The 18,714-nt window shown below is 44.4% G+C and overlaps 2 protein-coding genes across 2 annotated transcripts; both read left to right on the forward strand.

Annotated features, from left to right (window-relative positions):
- The first annotated feature begins 5,948 nt into the window (after nt 1-5,948).
- Nucleotides 5,949-7,559, forward strand: LOC146623968 (ribosomal biogenesis protein LAS1L-like). The gene has a single exon (XM_085363555.1). The coding sequence runs from the start codon at nt 5,949-5,951 to the stop codon at nt 7,557-7,559; it is 1,611 nt and encodes a 536-aa protein (XP_085219681.1).
- A 4,227-nt stretch (nt 7,560-11,786) lies between these two features.
- Nucleotides 11,787-13,786, forward strand: LOC146623969 (fatty acid synthase-like). The gene is made up of 4 exons (XM_085363556.1): nt 11,787-11,906; nt 12,037-12,135; nt 13,198-13,449; nt 13,577-13,786. The coding sequence occupies exons 1-4, from the start codon at nt 11,817-11,819 to the stop codon at nt 13,712-13,714; spliced, it is 579 nt and encodes a 192-aa protein (XP_085219682.1). The 5' UTR covers nt 11,787-11,816; the 3' UTR covers nt 13,715-13,786.
- Nucleotides 13,787-18,714: the final 4,928 nt, after the last annotated feature.

An 18,714-nucleotide genomic window follows, 5' to 3' on the forward strand; every position in this document is an offset into this window, starting at 1 on the left:
ATTTGTTCATTTGATAGTTATTGTAGAAAAGATAAGAAATGATGCTTTAGTCTTTTTGTAAATTATAGTCAAACATACAATAAACTGAGGTATTCCCTTTGGTTAACAGAGCAATCCGATAATAAAAGTGGACAAAGCACATCGAGTTGCCACAAATATCTTTGTATATTACGCAGTGGGGCAAAAAATGAGGTGACCAAATACTTCTTTTCCACCATAATTTGCAAATCAGTTCTTTAAAACTCGGACAAGTTAGAGGTATACCTATGATGAAAATGACAGGCCTCTCTCATATTTTTAAGTGGGAGAACGTGCACAATTGGTGGCTGACTAAATACTTTTTTGCCCCACTGTATTTGATCCTGTCTCCCTCAATACTATTTAATATCTAAATGCTTGATTCATCATATTATAACAAATGTGCTGTTGTAGCTACTGACAGTGAGTTTGATTCCATTTTTTCCATCTACCAAAGAGAAATAATATCTCTTAGTGGCAGGTGGATCACACGTTGATTCTAACACTTTGCATATGACTGGGTAGGATGAGCATTTTATAAGCGCTTGTGTGGTTTTTGTTTATTTAAGGAAATACATCAGTTTCCCTTGTATTTTAAATTTGAGTGAAGATCCTAAATTGGCCCCCACTCTTCACTTTGAGAAAAGGCTAATCTGTCTTATCCCCACATGAGCACAGTCAGATATAATACAGGCTTTCACTCAGGAGCAGGAAGGCTAAAGGCTGTTTAATGTTTGATCTAACTGTGTCAGACATTTGCGTTCTCACGTGCATGGACAATATCTTGAAAACTTCAGAGCTGCAGTGCATGTGTAAAAGTGGTTAGAAAGCAGTGCTTTAACACAGGTTTTGTCTCTTTGCGTAGCTGCTCGGTCCATCCAGACTCCCCTCGATATACAACAGTGATGCCAGCAACTCAAATACAAGCTCTCTCCAAGTGATTCCTTCATCATCAACATCTGCATCCATGATCCATTAGCTCAACAGCAACATCTGTCAGCTGTGCATCCAACTCGGGGGAATCGCCTGCTGTGCTCAGCCAGTGGGCCGCAATTTCTGTGCCTTGTTGATGGCCTCGCTGTATCCTGTGCTGGAGAAAGCTGGTGAGGAGACACTGCTGGTGAGCCAGGCGGCGCTGAGCTCCATGTAGGACATCAGTAAGGCCTGTGGATACACTTCCCTCAAGGAACTGATCAATGAGAACTCTGACTACCTGCTTAATGACATATCACTCAACCTTCAGAGGCTCAGCCAGCATCCACAGGTAGTTATGAGGTGTTTTTGTTTTTAGCCCAGAATGGACACAGAAATGAGTGCTGGAGGGTTTACCCGATTTCCTTCTTTGTCTGCTTAAGCCTGTGCGTCCCTTTCAGTAAGTGATTTGAATCCATCTGACATTCAGAAGGTCGTGGTAGAGCATATCGTACGAAGGCAAGATGTCAAACACATCCAGTCCCAGGTTAGACTCCGTACCTTCTCCGGTAAGGTTCCCAGACCTAACAACAAAACTGATTATGACACGTGGCGCACACAAATTAACCTGCTCCAAAATGACCCCAGCATGTCCCCGCTGCAAATATCCAGAAAGATCCATGAGAGCCTGCTCCCACCAGCAGCTGATATAGTTAAAATGTGTGACTCACAGGTGCTATAGCGTACGGCCACAGCTTCACTCTGAGCTCCATCTCCATAGAGTGCAGACAGTGATATCTGATACTCCTTAAGACACAGGACAACAGTTTATTGAGATATTGTATTTTTTATTTCATAATATGTACTCCAACAACTCAATAGTTCTTCCCCACCTGCCTCAGGTCGCCTCCAACCTTTTTAAAAAAAACAAGCGCATCCATGCTCACAGGTGTACACATGGGTGATCACACCCACAAACTACACCCTTTTTGGCTCCTACCTCAAAGCACACTGTGTTCTGTTGATCTTATGTGCTGCACAATAATGTTTAATATTTAGTATTTACTGTCATATTCCCATATATCATTGTGATGCTGTTTATTCTATTACTCTTGTTCTCTTCTGCTTGTTTTCTTTTTTCTTTCTCAGCAGGTGATCCAGGTGATCGATATATGCATTTTTTATTTCTTTTTTTTTTCTGCTCATTCTATTGGTTTTTGTTTTTTGCCCTTCTCCCCCGTCCCTCTTCTCAGCTGTTTCTCTTTCCCTCTTTCTTTCTCCCCTTCTTTCCCCCAGTCAAGTCTGTCCCGTATTCAGCAAGTGAAAATAAAATAAACAATAAAAGGTGAATCAAATGGACCATTACGGCAAGGCTGGGATGGTCAATTTGGTAAAGTAAATCCGTTGGGCATCTTTCTTTGCCTTTAGACAACAATTCTGATGGCAAAAGAGCCAAACGGGACAGGCAAAAAAAAAAGAAAAAAAGAAAAAAAGAAGTGGCTTTAGATCTGACTCTTACAGACAGGCATGCATGTCTCAGGGTGATTACACACTAACACATTGTGATTAATCACACACATTTGTATACATTTTATTAACAAGATTAAAAAAAAAACACTATACAAAATGTGTTTTTGTGACAGGCCGCTAGTAACAAAGTGCTTAAAGATTTCAAATTGGTTCTTTCCCAAGTTTTCTGTTATGTGTACACATATTCCTTGAATTAGGTGCTTTTTAATTCTCCAATAATGGTCAGTGCAAAGTGTTTACACAAACAAACAAACAAACAAACAAACAAACAAACAAACAAACAAACAAACAAGTGTTTACACAAACAAACAAACAAACAACATTACTCAGAAAATGGTCAGGTACAAGAACTGGATTAAAAAGGATTGGAAAAAACAGATAATGTCCAATGAAATACTTCAGCGTGTGGCTCATGACTTTTGCACAGTACTGTAAATGTTATTAATAATGAAAGATATAAAGATGTAGCTTTCCCATTTTTAAAAAATTCCCATACACATTATTCTTTTCTTCTAGTGAAGGTGCCTCCTCCTTCAGACCTTAGGATAACTAATTTCTCAGACAGTGACATCACGGTGCGCTGGGAAGCTGCAGATGATGATGATGTTTCTTACCTCATTAAGTGGATCTCCCTAAGTGGAGGCGACCTGAGGCAGGTGGGGAAGAACTATTGAGTTGTTGGAGTACATATTATGAAATAAAAAATACAATATCTCAATAAACTGTTGTCCTGTGTCTTAAGGAGTATCAGATATCACTGTCTGCACTCTATGGAGATGGAGCTCAGAGTGAAGCTGTGGCCGTACGCTATAGCACCTGTGAGTCACACATTTTAACTATATCAGCTGCTGGTGGGAGCAGGCTCTCATGGATCTTTCTGGATATTTGCAGCGGGGACATGCTGGGGTCATTTTGGAGCAGGTTAATTTGTGTGCGCCACGTGTCATAATCAGTTTTGTTGTTAGGTCTGGGAACCTTACCGGAGAAGGTACGGAGTCTAACCTGGGACTGGATGTGTTTGACATCTTGCCTTCGTATGATATGCTCTACCACGACCTTCTGAATGTCAGGTGGATTCAAATCACTTACTGAAAGGGACGCACAGGCTTAAGCAGACAAAGAAGGAAATCGGGTAAACCTGAGGACAAATCTAAGAGAACAGAAAAAGGAAAGGAAACTTAGCTTAGAACCATGCAGCGCTACAGGAGACGGCAGCACTGCAGAGGTGAGGACCGGCACCTGTTTGAAAGAGACAAATGCACACAAACACACACAACAACGAACGAGAAACAAACACAGAGAGAGGAAAAAGTGGTTATACAGAACTTGAGGACATTACCTACATGTAACTATCTAAATAATTATAAGTTTGTTGTGTTTTCTTTAACAATGTCAGAAGGAGAGAGGCACTGAGGCACATATGTTTTGGGCAAAAACATTTTTTAATATTAAAATACGAACATTTGTAGCAAACAATTGACAAATTAGCCATTCCAATGCAAAACTTTCTCTGCCTGTTAAAAAAAGAAGATAATCTTCTCACAAACTGGTGTTTGATTTTGAAACAGGAAAAAAGTGGAGAAACAACTGAAAAGACTAATATTTGAATAAAACCTGAAAGCAAGTAAATACTTTCTATGCTGCCTTATGGTAAACTTTGGTAATATTGATAAAGAACAACACTGGCTGATGATGAAATACATTCAGCTGGCATGGTGACACTGCCAGTATAACCTGCAGGGCTGGACTGGGACAGAAAATCGGGCATTTTGACTACAGACCGACCCACCAGGTATTAAAGCCATAAAGCCTTTGAATGAAAACAAACCCTGTTGTGACAGTGATGTACAGTCTTTTTGGTATATGTATGATTTCTATACATTTTACGTCAGATAAAAACTTTGGTTGTAAGATTTAGATAATTATTTAATAAAAGCTAGATATTTTAAATGAGAATAGGAAAGAAAAGTATTTCTTTGTGCCCCCTTTCCCTGTTAATGCCCTACCTGGCCCCCTGGCAAAACTTTGCTAGACCCGCCCCTGCACAGTTACCAGCTGTCAGCTACATAAAAAAGGATCCTGGTGGGTGGTCTTCACGTTTCCCTCTCACCAGATATCCAAACCGACATCATGACCAGCAGCTTTACAGCTGTGGCTCCAGCAAACATCAGCTGATACTAGAAATTAATATTAAATAAATTCTAACAACAGCCGATCAAGCTTAAACGTGCTGCTGTTGTTTAGCGCGACATCTGCTGGTTTCGTCTTTCTGGCGCAAAGTGGGCGATAAACAAACAAGAGAGAAAAGCCGATCAGCTGATCATCGATCAGTTTCATGATTGAAGTAGCAACAGGAGAGGGAGGATGAGAGAAGAGGCAGCTGTGCAGCGTAAAGACAGAATAAATCCAGCTTTGTGTCTTTTTCCATTCTAGCTGAAGTTCGGGACAAACTGCGTCTCTTCTCAGCTCAATACGAAACGTGTAATATTTTCTCTGATTGAGGGACCATTCCATTTTTTTAAGGAGCCGTTGGCAACTCTACTAACTAACCTTATGAATAAAATAAAGTTCACTATCAGTAACATCATAGCAACCGAACAGCTGTATAAAAACTCCAAGCTGGCTAGAATGCAGTATGAGTTATTGCAACTGACAGTAAAAAGTCAGCACAACGAAAATAAACTCCACCTAAACTTAGTTCATATCTGACCCAGATAGACTGCAGGTCATAACTTCTTACCTGAAGTTCAGTTCACCTGACACTCGGACTGGCGGCTGCCTCGGGGCTCTCCTCCTGCCTCCCCTTCCCTCATCCACCTGCTGCCTCTGTGGAAGCCCCGCCATAGCCACCACCAAACAACGGAGTTATTTCTACACATCGACCTGCATCTGGCCAATCCACCACCTCTCATTGTTCATGCCCTTACAAAAATAAATAAAAAAGTTTCCTGCAGTGACGTCTTTCGTGCTTGGCTCTCCTACCTTTGCTAACGTGATGCACATAGCGCAGAAGCCGATGCTGCATTCACTTACACTCGGATATCTGAGCGTCACCGTGAAAACATAATCGGACATTTGATATTTGATTGAATTTTATTGTTTTGCCTTTGGGGTGGCACCTGGGGTGGCCAGTCTGGTTGGGGGGGTGGCCTGTGCCCCCCCAGGCCACCCCGCTGGACACGCCATTGACCATAGCCAAAGAAAGCTCGTTTATGACCAGCATCATGTAAATAAGCGCTCTGTAGAACCATCGCTCCATCCTCCAATCCAGCAGGTGGCGTCAGCGTGCCCGCAGGGTGAACGTCAGCCACAAACGAAGCCGAAGAAAACGTTAGCGTCATTTCCTGGTTGCTGTGCGACAAGCAACTGTAAAACTCGAAGCTCTGAACGCGGTCCTCTGTCATATAAATCTGCGAGTGGTCTCTGCGTGAGGCGAGCGGCTTTTCCCGGTGAGTGAGAGATTGAGCGTGAGGTCCGGAGCGCGCACAATGAATAAAAAGGGCTCTGAGAAAACACGCCATGTGGTAGCCTGGCTTAACAAAGCGGAGTGGGATCAGGTTCGGGACTACCTTTACTCGATGGACTCCTCTCTGCAGAGGTTTGCGTTAGAGAGGATATCGGCTTGGAGGGCCAGGTACGCTAATAGTTTTCCCGTGGCCGTGGACTGCACAGCAGACCTCGTGCGCTGCCAGGTGCGGGACCGGTCCGGACAGCTTACCGGAGATGACTTGACCCTGATGTACGGGACGGCCCTGGTAAGATTTGTTAATCTTATCACGGATCGCCAGCAGGGGAGAAAGGCCCGGCCGCTGAGGCAACTGGCTGGAAACTTGAACATCCCCGAGTGGGTGGTGGATCTGAGGCACGAAATCATGCATGGGACTCTTCCTTCTTTGAAATGGTGCCGAAAGGGATGTAAGGTGGCCCTGGAGTGGCTCCAGCAGGAGTTTTGGTCCAGACAGCTGGGAGGAGGCCCCGATGAGCAGCTCGTTGCCAGGCAGAAAGAAGTGGATGCCTGCAGAAACGCTCGGGAGCTGCTGATCTCTTTTCAGAAGGACCAGTACCAAGCTTTTGATGATGGGTCTCCTGAAGACAAGGGGAAGAGCTTGTGGCAGGCCCCCTTAGCAGACATGAGTTCGTTGCTGGGTGAGATCAAGCAGTTTGCACTGGGGTCCAGGGAGCTGTTGATTGATGTGCTGCTGGAAGACGGTTTTCTTGTTCCTACCATGGAGCAGCTGGAAGCATTAGGCTGTGCAACATCTGACAGTGCCAGTCCCACTGAGCCCAGAGTCCCACAAACCTTCCTGCGCTTTTGGCTGCCCCTGCTAAAGATGCTTAACTCTTCGTCTTTCATTCACCTCTTCCTGGAGAAGCTCTTTGTGGAACTGAAGCTGCTCAGCAAAGAGCCCAACGGTCACAGGTGTTTCTATATTTCTGCATGGATTTCAGAAGTCTTCCTCTGCAACAACAACAAAATTGAATATCATTTTGAGACAAGGTTGCAGAAGAAAGCCAGAATGAAGGACAGGATTTTCATCGACCGCATCAAGCTGAGGTGGCAGCAGCTTCTCTCTGCATGTCTGGATGCCCCCTGCATCAGCACACCTCACCTGATCCAGCTAGTCCTGGATGACATGGAGCATCCCCCCCCTCAGGAAACCAGAGAGAAGCTGTTCCAGCTCTGCTCCATCTACACACAGACAGAGCGCTCAGAGGCCAGCACATCTCTGCAGCAGCAGCAGCCCATATATACTGTGAGTATGCTGCTGGACCAGATGCAACACTCCTCACCGATGGACTCGGAGAGAAGTGAGGAGCGCAAATGGGCAGACGTGCAGGCTGAAAGAGCACTTGCCCTCAGAGGTTCTCCGTGGCAGGTGTGCACTGATAATGTCACATGGAAGAACTATACCCTTGGTAAAGTTCCTGGACAGTCGGACGACCCGTCGGGCCTCATGGTGGACAATTATTCGATAATGACTGTGTTTGACCAGCCAGTGGAGCTGGAGAGCAGCGCGACACGTAGCAGCATCCCCGGGGCCTCGGCTCCAGCCCCGCCAGCTGAGGGCCTCCTCTGGAGCAACAGCGAGCTCAACTAACTGAAATGTGGACTGAAGCTTTTTTAAGTTACTTGTGTTGTTTTTGTTACTTGTGTTATTTTTTGTTTTATGTTAAGCACAAGATTGTTGTTGTTGTTGTCATTCCAGCCTCCGCTGACTCTTGTTGTGCTAGAAGCAGTTTTGAAGCAAAAATACAATATTCAGAAGACAAAATGTTGTGGAATTTTAACCATGAGCACAGTGCAGGTTCAGCAGTTGTGATTGTTTCTGTCCAGTCGAGCTCGTTAACTAAACATGTTGGCAGAAGCAGAAATAAAACTTTCAGAAGACAAAATGTTCTGATTTAAAGAAGGACCAAAGGAAGGAAAGCATAGGTTTTGATTAAGTCTGATAAACTAGAATTATAATTTATTGTTACATTAAAAGGAGCAAAATGAAATAAAAAGGCTATATCAAAAACAGGTTATAACATAGGAAATGTGAGGTTTTAAAATGAAGTTAGTGTCAGCGTTTTAAGAGAGTGGTAAAATGATGAGTAACGTTGAAGAATATATATAAATACAAGTCTATAAGTCAAGAACATAATTAGGATAAGGCTTTTGATTAAAGAGTCCCAACTATGATAAGTTAGGGAGATGCAGGAAAAGGTGTTTTGTTTCCTTTGCAGAAGATCTCGGCGACCACAGGGGGTGAGGATCCTGGAGGCCCGAGGCCGGATGGACCACAAGAGAGGGTCAGAGCGAGGACACAATGTATTGCGACCTCTGGTGTACCAGAGGTCGAGAGAGGGAGTGTGGAGCAGGGAAATTATTTTACTGCTATTGTTAAATAATCGTCATCGTCACCATTGCATTAATAATATAATCTGCAGCATTGATATTGCATTCAGAGGTTTAAACAGTGTGTGTCTTTCAGAAAGACTAAGTTGCAGAAAGTTTGCATTAATGAAAGCAGAGTCTAAGTTATTCTGAGGAGCAGGTTAGACGAGGCTATTTGATGAGCCTCTGGTCTGGTGGAAGGTCAGAAGTGCAACGGGTGAGATGAGAGAGCATTTGAGGACGACATATACACACACACACTTAGTTAGAGAGAATCATTTATAGGTGAGAGGTTAGTTATGTTTACTCGCAACTGTGAAAGAGGAACAGTTTCTTGTTGTCTCGGCAAGAAAGAGGAAATACCTGGTGTGAATACGTATGAATGGACGGTGACTGGACGGACGAACTGAACTAAGGTTGGACCAACTGGACACTGAGGTAAAGACTGGACTAAGGCTAAGCACATGACTGATGACTGTTCTGTTTTAAGTTCATTTTCATGACATAGATTGGATCATGAGTGGGGAAAACTGAGCATTTTTAGTTTTGTACATTATTTTGACACATGAAATGTGTCAAAATAAAGGGGGGATTTAAGGTTTAAGTTGAAATGGGTTTAGGATCATTTTAGGACTTTTGGGGTGTTTGATGATTTAGATATGGTAAAACTGAGGCAGACATTGTTATTTTCATGTTTAAGTTGAAGGATTAAAATGAACTGAATCCTGGTTAGAAGATAAACTCTTTACACACATAAAGAGCATTTAGATTAGGGCTGAACGATATATCGCATTTGCGATAATATCGCGACATGATCAAGTGCAATTTTCTAACCGCAAAGGCTGCGATTATACTGCGATTATATTATACAATTCATGGGCAGTATATTCACAGCTGAAACCAGATATTTACATACACTTTAGGGAAAAAACATAAAAACATTTTTTTTTTCTGTTAAACATCAATTTAGAGTGAACTTGCAACTAGAAGATCACTGGCTGCTCTCTGCCCAGCATGGAGGTCACTGCAAACTCTCGGTACCTCAGCAGAGCTGGCAATATCATCAAGGACTACTCTCACCCCAGCAACCAACTGTTTGAACTATTACCGTCAGGCCGACGGTACAGGTCACATAAAACCAGGACAAACAGATTCAGGGATAGCTTCTTTCCCAGAGCTATCACCGTAGTAAATAAGAACAAATACAATTGAACCTATTCCATACCGTCACTGTCATTATATTATGCTGCTATTCATACTGTCATTATATTAATGCTGCTATCCTGTATATATTGTACAAACTATTGTTTGAGTACTTACGATTGTTTTTTTGTACTTTTTATATTTTACATTTATATTTATTATTGAAACTTGCACCAAGGGAGTGGCACTCCAATTTCGTTGTACTCTGTACAATGACAATAAAGGCTATTCTAACTTGTTTTGTTTTAGATAAATAAATATTGAAATATCTTTTGAATTAGTTAAATGTCAGAATATAGAGAGAGAGCTGTCTATTATTTATCACTTTCATCAAATTTAGGAGTACATATACACTAAGTTTATTGTTAATTAAGAAGAAAACTGCAGATGATTGCATTCTGATCTTAAGCAGCCTCTGATAGGTTAGTAGAGTCGGATTTTTTAGTAGAGTCCTCTGTCCTCTGCTGGATGTGTTGGAGAACACTTTCAGCCCTCTGAGGACTGCATACCACTGCCTGAGCCAAGCCAATGTGCCACTAAGCTCCAGCCAGTGTCCACACTGCCAGAGGTCTCCACACATGCTGGTTCGGTGTCTGTCTCCGCTGAAGGGTCAGAGGAACCCGTTTGAGCTGTCTGTCTCGGCTGGAGGGCCCAAGGGGCCCATTCAGCCACCTGTCTATGCTGAAGGGTCAGAGACCTGTTCGGCCTCCTGTCTCCTTTATAGTCGAAAAAGATGTGCTCCTGGTGCACTGGCCATTGCTGCTACTCAAATCGAGCGTGGACCTGGACCTCCAGCAGGCCCCGGGGACCTACGTCACACCTTGCTCTTGTCTCCCTTACAGCTGAAAAAGGTCCATGCTTGTGCCCTGGCCCTTCTGAAATTCCCTCTCCATTTAGCCGAGGCAGTGAGTCGGCCTCCTGTCTCCCTTACGGTCGAAAAAGATGTGCTCCTGGGCGCACTGGCCCTGCTGCTACTCACATCGGGCATGGCCCTTGCCCTCCAGCAGGCCCCGGGGACCCACATCCTCCCCTGCTCTACTCCCCCACTAGCTTCTTCTCCTGCAGTTACCCTCCACCACATATCCAGCACATATCCAGCTAACCCTAACCCACTACAATTCGTCCTGATTGTAGCACAAGTGGAACCAATAAGCAGGATTCATTGGCAAGCAGACAACCAGTTCCAACTACTGGGAAGAACCAGTGCGATGCATTTTGTGGTACGCGTCGTGGTAGCTCCTGCTAGGATTTAGGACAGACCTGAGGCTGATGAGAAGGATCTGGGTGTTGCAGGGCCGTCCTGGCTGACACGGCGCTGCGTGAAGCTCTGGGATGCTGCCTCTGGACTGGCACACTGGGGTGGTGGTTCCCCTGTTTAAAGACTTAGACCTGAGCGTGTGCTCCAACTGTCACACTCCTCAGCCTCCTCTATGCCAGGGTGTGTCTGTCAGTCAGGCCTCTGATTCAGGAGGAAGCAGTTTGTGTCCTGGTCATGATCACTGGAGCAGCTTGTTATCCTCTCGACTGCAGGGTCCGTGGGAGTTTGCACAACCAGTCTACATGTGGTTTGTGAGGCTTCTACTTTTGTAGGATCTTCATCTTACAGTACAAAGAGCCTTTGCTGCAGCTGTTGTTGTGTTTTGGCGCCTCATGGATAACTTTTCATGTCATTTGAGTTTCAGGCTTGTTGGTGTTGCTGAGCTGTGTGCATCGTCTGCGTGGGTTTGTCAGCATAATGGGGCTCATATTAAAATGACTTTACAGTCACAGAGAAAAACTTTAAAACACAAAATCAACACTTTGAACCATCGTGGAAACTACGTGTCCTTACTTGTCATCAAATGATGAGTGTGCGTCCTCACCAGGTGTCACAATCATGTGTATCAAAACGTGTGTAACTGTTAAACAGCAAAATGTGTTAAAGCTGAAAGTCTGACTGTTCAAAGGTGAAACTACAAACACTTGTACATATACAGCTCCCTCCATAATGGCCTGAGGAAAACCAAAGACCTGATGTGATTTCATGTTTTCTTTGTTTCACAGTTTAAAAGTTTGTGGTTCTGTTCTCAGACCTTTGTCACTCACATGTTGTGCATCAGCTGTTTATGTCACTGTGCAGCCAAACTAACTCCCCTCATGTGTTTCCTTTGCAGCTGCTCCTCTGGATAGCATTGAGTCCCTGGCTGCCTACTACGTGAGCTGCGTCAGGCAGGTGCAGCCGGACGGCCCGTACAGAGTCGCTGGATATTCTTCTGGTGCCTGTGTAGCATTTGAAATGTGCTCTCAGCTGCAGACCCAGAATCAGCCTGTGGAGTTCCTGTTTCTCTTTGATGGCTCACATTCATATGTGGCAGCGTACACACAGGTCAGAGAAACACTCGCGCATCTTTATTTCATGTATATGCTGTATAGCGTGTGTGATGTTGGTTTTGAAGGATGAGCTCTGGTCACATGATCTGCATGTGAACAGGTTTAACTGTGTTTTTGATTTGCAGAGCTACAGAGCCAAGCTAACACCCGGCAACGAGTCTGAGGCTGAGACTGAAGCCTTGTGTGCCTTCATCCAGCAGTTCACTGGCATTGAATACAACAAGGTATACTGTCTCTGACCCACAGGTTCACACACAAGTATTCCTTTATGTGGCATCAGCGTTAAAGGCCACACAACCTGAGCTTTTGCCTCACGGCGCCTGTAAGGTAAAGATGGTGACTGTAACACAGTCTGGAGCTGCTGTTCCAGCACAGTCTGTGTGTGGTGCAGGTTTGACTCAACAATGATGTGATGTTTGGAGCTGTTATGGAGACTAAAGTAAAACATGCGGTTAAATCAAACCTTCGTACAGTTTCTCACTGAAAGCTGACATTTGTAACTCCTGAATATCAAAACATCTTCATTTTGCATTTTCATATACATAAGATCTGTGATGTTCATTAATTATGTGTCACTTACTTTTCTGAAAACAACAATATGTCACGGTGCGGCATGGCACACCGTGGAAGGAGTGGGGAAGGAGGACCCAGGCGCGGTGCTCTACGTATAGACAGTGTTTATTTACAGAGGGTGATATCAAACAACAATAAATCCCCGTGTTTCTCCCCAGACTCCCGTGTCGTGTCCTCCAAGTGCTCTCTGCTCCCGTGCCTGCACTCCCGGTGCTCGCTGCTCCTTAAGCCTTCCACGCTCCTCCTGCGGGAAACAATAGCGGCAGCAGTCAGGACACTGAACAATGGCAGGCATACACTACACGACCAAAACCTAAACTGGGTAACTAACGTGGAGTCCCAAGCAATGATCCCGCGTCAGTGGGCGCTCCAAGACTCTCTTAAGTAGCTCCCCCGACGAGGCCTGATCAGCAGCAGGTGTGTGGCTTCGGGTGTGGCCAGTCCCCTTGCAGGGCCACACCCTCCAGGCCTGACGCCGCCTATAAACAAGTGCTCAGCCACCCACACACACACACACACACACACATATACACAAGCACAGGGAAGGGGGAGCAACACCAAAATACACAACAATAATAATAATAATAATAATAATACATGACTGCTCAGGGATCCTGGGTCGCCCAGTCCCAGGACCCTGACACAATATCTCCGCGAGCACGCGGTAACGTTTGCTATGAACTTACAGTCGTCTCCATGGTTACATCCTACAGCTTTTGGAGACTCTGCTCCCGCTGTCAGACCTGAATGCACGCGTCAGTGTGGCCGTGGACCTAATCACCTCCGCTCACAAGGACATCGACCGAGACTCACTGCACTTTGTAGCCTCCGCCTTCTACTACAAGCTAAAGGCTGCTGATGCATATGTACCTACTGCAAAATACCACGGCAGCGTGAAGCTGCTGCGCGCCGAAACCAGCAGCGAATATGAGCAAAACCTGGGAGCTGACTATAAGCTCAGCGAGGTACCGATGCACATTTACATCAGTCTGTAGTACTTATCTTCACTGTGCGTGTGTGCGCTTGTGTGTGTTTCTATAAACTCTGTCTGAGCCTTCCAATGTTCAAACTGTGTACTGCGTCTTTCTTCAGGTCTGTGATGGCGAGGTGTCGGTCCACGTCATCAAGGGAGATCACCACACTTTCCTAGAAGGCGCGGGGGCGGAGTCTATCAAGAACATCATTCATAACTCGCTGGCTGAGCGAGCTGTCAAACCAAGGGAGGGTTAAACATCCACCGTCTCTTCACCCTAATTCCTCAGCTTTCCCCAAACTAGACTGTAAATGTGTCGTTATAGGAAGTGTTTGCACTGCTTATGTTTACACGCTACTGTTATCCTAATATCCCAAATGTTAATGGTTAGTGAACCAGTCGACATCCCATCATCTCACAGCTCCATCGATTCCAACTGCAAGTTTTGTTTTTTGTTGCCATATGTTGTTGTTTGCAGAAGTTCATCCCACAACAAAATAACGTGGTTAAAAAATTAATGTAACAAAGTAACAAACACTGACACATTGATTGAATCCTGAATTACATAACATCACTCAAATTGGTGTTTCTGCTCATGCAGACATCAGTAGACAGGCAAACGCGCTGCGACCAGCCTGATGAGCGACTGTGGAGGGAGGGCTGACCCTGCAGCCGTGTTTCTGCACACTAACTACTCGTAACACAAGTTGGAGGCATTTCTTTATTTTGTGATATTTGTTTACTTTTCAGTCATGTGACCACACAGTCATCAGTTACAGTGGCAACCAGCAAATGTTTACGTTGTCAATAAGTTCACAACAAATTAAGTGTTTCATAAACTGTGTTTTAACAATGACACTCGTGTTACTGTAATTTACAGACCAGTTATTTCACTAATTCAGAAGAAAAACTGCTTCTCTTCATGATGGACTGTGTCAAACACACGCTGTTGTTCTGACAGACGCCTGTGACAGAGGCGTCGCTAAGGACCAAATGTGTCTCTTCAGAGGTTAATCAGAGATGTGAATGATCACTGTAACAGTGAGATCATATTTACTGATGTAACCTCTGAGAAACTGTTTCCTTTTAAAGGCTTTGGTCCAGAGATCTAAAACCTCAGCAAATAATCCAAACCTGAGTACAACAGCTGGCCTGAGACCTGTGATTGGGTCAGTGAAGGAAGCTGCTGATTGGAGATGAATGTGCTGAGGAGTCACAGTACGATGGACGTGACAATAAAGGCCTCTGTGTTTTATTGTAACATTTCTGTTATGTTTTGTAGGACTAATAAGGGCCTCAACAGTCGCTCAGTGTTTTCCTTCATTGTAACGAGCCTGTCCCGTTGGATCTATGATTCCTGTGCTTTTGTTGTCGTTACTATTTCTGATCATTTATCTTGTAAATATAGTTTTTGGGTTTTGTTTTTTAGAGGATGGGTCAGTTTATCAGGGACTGAAACACAAATCCTGTTGGCCCAGAAAATTCTTAGTCGCTGTTGGCGCCACCCGACCGTTTAGTTCAGACCATTAAAGTAACGACTGGTTCTATATGACACTTTTCTACATGCAACAAAGGTGGTGATGGAAGGAGGAGAACAAACTTTTTTGTCTGTATTTAATAGCACAATGAAGACCAGACAGCAAAGCAGGGAGGGAGAAATAAAGGGCCTCAGGTCAGAGTTGAACCCGGCCGCAGCATTTACCCCATGACCAGGTGACGTGGTCACCCGCCCGACCCTTACGCACAGCAGTATTTCACTTCAGCTACCAGGAGTATGTGGGTCGAGCATGCAGACTGAACTTTAGCTGCATGTTAGAAAGCCGAGTTTATGAATGAAGGCTAGAACAAATGTCCCGGCTGAAGGAGGAGGGGCTGCAGAGGTGTATAAACACAGGTGGGCGGGGCAGGGCTAGTGTGCAGGATGACTCAGTGACCTACACTGACCCGTGTTGGTGAACATTTTGTTAAAGTTAAATGTTTTCAAGCTGACAAGTAAATTATCCAGCGAGCTAAGTTGAGCTGACCGACGTGCAGTAAGGTTTTCATGCTCTTCACTAACAGCTGATCGCTGAGAATATATCAACAGTAATAATGTCCTGTAATTCCCACGGCTCTGTATGTCACACCTGCGTATGCTTCCCCATCACATTCATCACCTGTTCCTCTGGTGTCTCTGATTGGAGCACGCAGGTGTGTGGAGCAGAGTGAAATCACACACCTAATGCTGTTTTATTCAACCTGGATCTTGGAAGTTTTGATTAACATCAGTGTCAAACATGAACTAACTCTTTGTCCCCTTCAACATTACATGTTGTTTTTTGAAGTAACAGGTTCAGTGATCTTAAAAGGCTGCGGTAACGTGTCGCTGATAAAACACTGAGTCATTTTCAAATTATTCACTTTAGTTCAATTCAGCTTTATTGTTTTATGTGAAAGTCTCCATCCTGTGTCCTTCACTTATCTTTATCCCAGGTGTGAATTGTTCACAGGACTTAAAAGAAGGACGTGTCTGTGGAAAAGGCTCCGGCCAACCTAAACTCCTCCCTCATCAGGACACAGAAGAGCCGCTGAGGCAGCGCCTTGGAGTACGCTGCTGGTCGCGGCACACAGGTGCGCAACAAGATCTCCCGGCCTGCTGGAGGAGGGAAGTCTGGTACTCTGCTGCTTCCCCCAGTTTGCTTCTTGTCAGATCCCAAGTCCTCATCGACGGGCGCCAGAAGGGCAGCCTAAAAGGGCAAAGGTCAAATGTTAGCAAACAGCAACCGATTCTGAAGAAATGTGCTGTGTGATATTCAGAAGTACTGTAACCCGAGTCTCCCACAGAGACCTGATCCAGACTACAGCTCACAAACACAGCTCCTCTACTAACACCTCACTGCAGCTGCACGCTGCTGATCCTGTCTGTGATTAGAAATGATTTCAATAAAGTAAAACAGAGGCTCGTTTTCTATGAGCGTAAACAGGGATCTCTTTTTCAGTCTCAGTGTAACAAACGTGTTTACTGAATAAGTCTTTCAGTAAAAATGTTTTTGTTAATTCAGTAAAATCTGCAAAGATGACTTGTACTGTTGGCAGCAACAAACAGAGACAACAGAGTGTGGGACAGACAGGAAGTCAGGACACGTCTATGTGCTTCACAGTGGGACTAGAACATGAACATTTCTACACACACCACAGGCAGCAACTGTGCAAACCTCCACGTCACCAAAAACACCCTGCAGGTCCCATCAGAGCAACGGCAGAGAAAACAGATGAAAGGTCTGTTAGAGAGAAAAACGCTTCGCTGCTTTCTTACCCGTATGACATCAAAAGGGTTTTGTTTTTTTAATAATAAAGGCTTCATGTTTTACAGTTAAAGGTAAAGCTCATGCAAACATGCAGGCTTATTTGTCTGATCAATGCAAAAGTTCAAACATGTCTCTTTCAAGCCTCATTATCAGCTGAGATCATAGTAAAGACACAGACAGGATCCTGATCCATCTGTTCTTTATATAATTACTGTTTTTACTGTAATGTAGAATATCATGGACATAATACACAGACTGCAGCCTAAATACTGCTAAAAACAGCCCTTTTTATTTTTAAGGTTTCACGTATTAACCTTTTATTATAAAAGTCACCTGATCCTTAGCAGGTGTGTATACAGAAATACACCAGGTCATTATTTAAGCAAAGCGAAGCCAAACTGCTCCTGTGTGACAGATGAAGTCCACCTTTAAACAGCATTTAGATGCTGCTAATGAAACTCGATTAGTGGCAGCACTGGTCTGTGGGCTGGGGACACTGGTGCCACCAGTACAGCGCGCACTTTTCACAGCGCCACCATGTGGACCAAACTGTATTCTGGGTCAAACCTGATGTTTTATCATTTACACTGAACAAAAATATAAACGCAACACTTTTGCTTTTGCTCCTGTTTTCCATGAGCTGAACTCAGAGATATGAAACATTTTCTACAAACACAAAAGACCCGACACTCGCAAGCAATGTTCCCTCTAAGCTGCGCGCGTACACAATTGCGCACTGCTGGCACGGTCTCTGCACAGAAAATCTGCGTTGCGCGCACAAAAAAAAAAAAAAAAAAAAAAAAAAAAAAATTCACCTGAATTGAAATTAAAATGAAAACTTTAACAATCCTGTTTTGCAGTGTTAGTCAGTGACTGGCTGCTCCCGTATGGGATTAGAACGAGGCCACCTTATCCCGTAGTCCAGCCAATCACGCGATTCACATTCGTATATACGCAGCTAATCAACGTCGCTGTCAGGCTCTGACGCGTCCTTATGCGCCGACACCGGTGTTTTAGCAAAGCGGCTGATGTGGAGTGAAGCCACGTTAATGACAACGTGTACAACCACTGGAGATGTGAGCAGGACCGACGGAACAACTGACGGGAAAAGTGTGGACTTTATACCAGAAAACGCCGTTTTCACCGTTTCTTCCCGCAGTAAATATAAACAACGACAGTATTCAGGAAGAAAACCAAACATTGCAGATATTTTTATCATAACTCTGGTTGTACGCGGCCGATCAACACAATTTAAAAACTGGTATAAAGTCCACACTTTTCCCGTCAGTTGTTCCGTCGGTCCTGCTCACATCTCCAATGGTTGTACACGTTGTCATTAACGTGGCTTCACTCCACATCAGCCGCTTTGCTAAAACACCGGTGTCGGCGCATAAGGACGCGTCAGAGCCTGACAGCGACGTTGATTAGCTGCGTATATACGAATGTGAATCGCGTGATTGGCTGGACTACGGGATAAGGTGGCCTCGTTCTAATCCCATACGGGAGCAGCCAGTCACTGACTAACACTGCAAAACAGGATTGTTAAAGTTTTCATTTTAATTTCAATTCAGGTGAATTTTTTTTTTTTTTTTTTGTGCGCGCAACGCAGATTTTCTGTGCAGAGACCGTGCCAGCAGTGCGCAATTGTGTACGCGCGCAGCTTAGAGGGAACATTGCTTGCGAGTGTCGGGTCTTTTGTGTTTGTAGAAAATGTTTCATATCTCTGAGTTCAGCTCATGGAAAACAGGAGCAAAAGCAAAAGTGTTGCGTTTATATTTTTGTTCAGTGTAAATGATAAAACATCAGGTTTGACCCAGAATACAGTTTGGTCCACATGGTGGCGCTGTGAAAAGTGCGCGCTGTACTGGTGGCACCAGTGTCCCCAGCCCACAGACCAGTGCTGCCACTAATCGAGTTTCATTAGCAGCATCTAAATGCTGTTTAAAGGTGGACTTCATCTGTCACACAGG

This window comes from Diplotaxodon limnothrissa, linkage group LG10 (genome assembly GCF_057381915.1).
Source record: "Diplotaxodon limnothrissa isolate DT_005_m linkage group LG10, D_limnothrissa_male_GT1.1, whole genome shotgun sequence".
NCBI classification, from domain to species: domain Eukaryota; kingdom Metazoa; phylum Chordata; class Actinopteri; order Cichliformes; family Cichlidae; genus Diplotaxodon; species Diplotaxodon limnothrissa.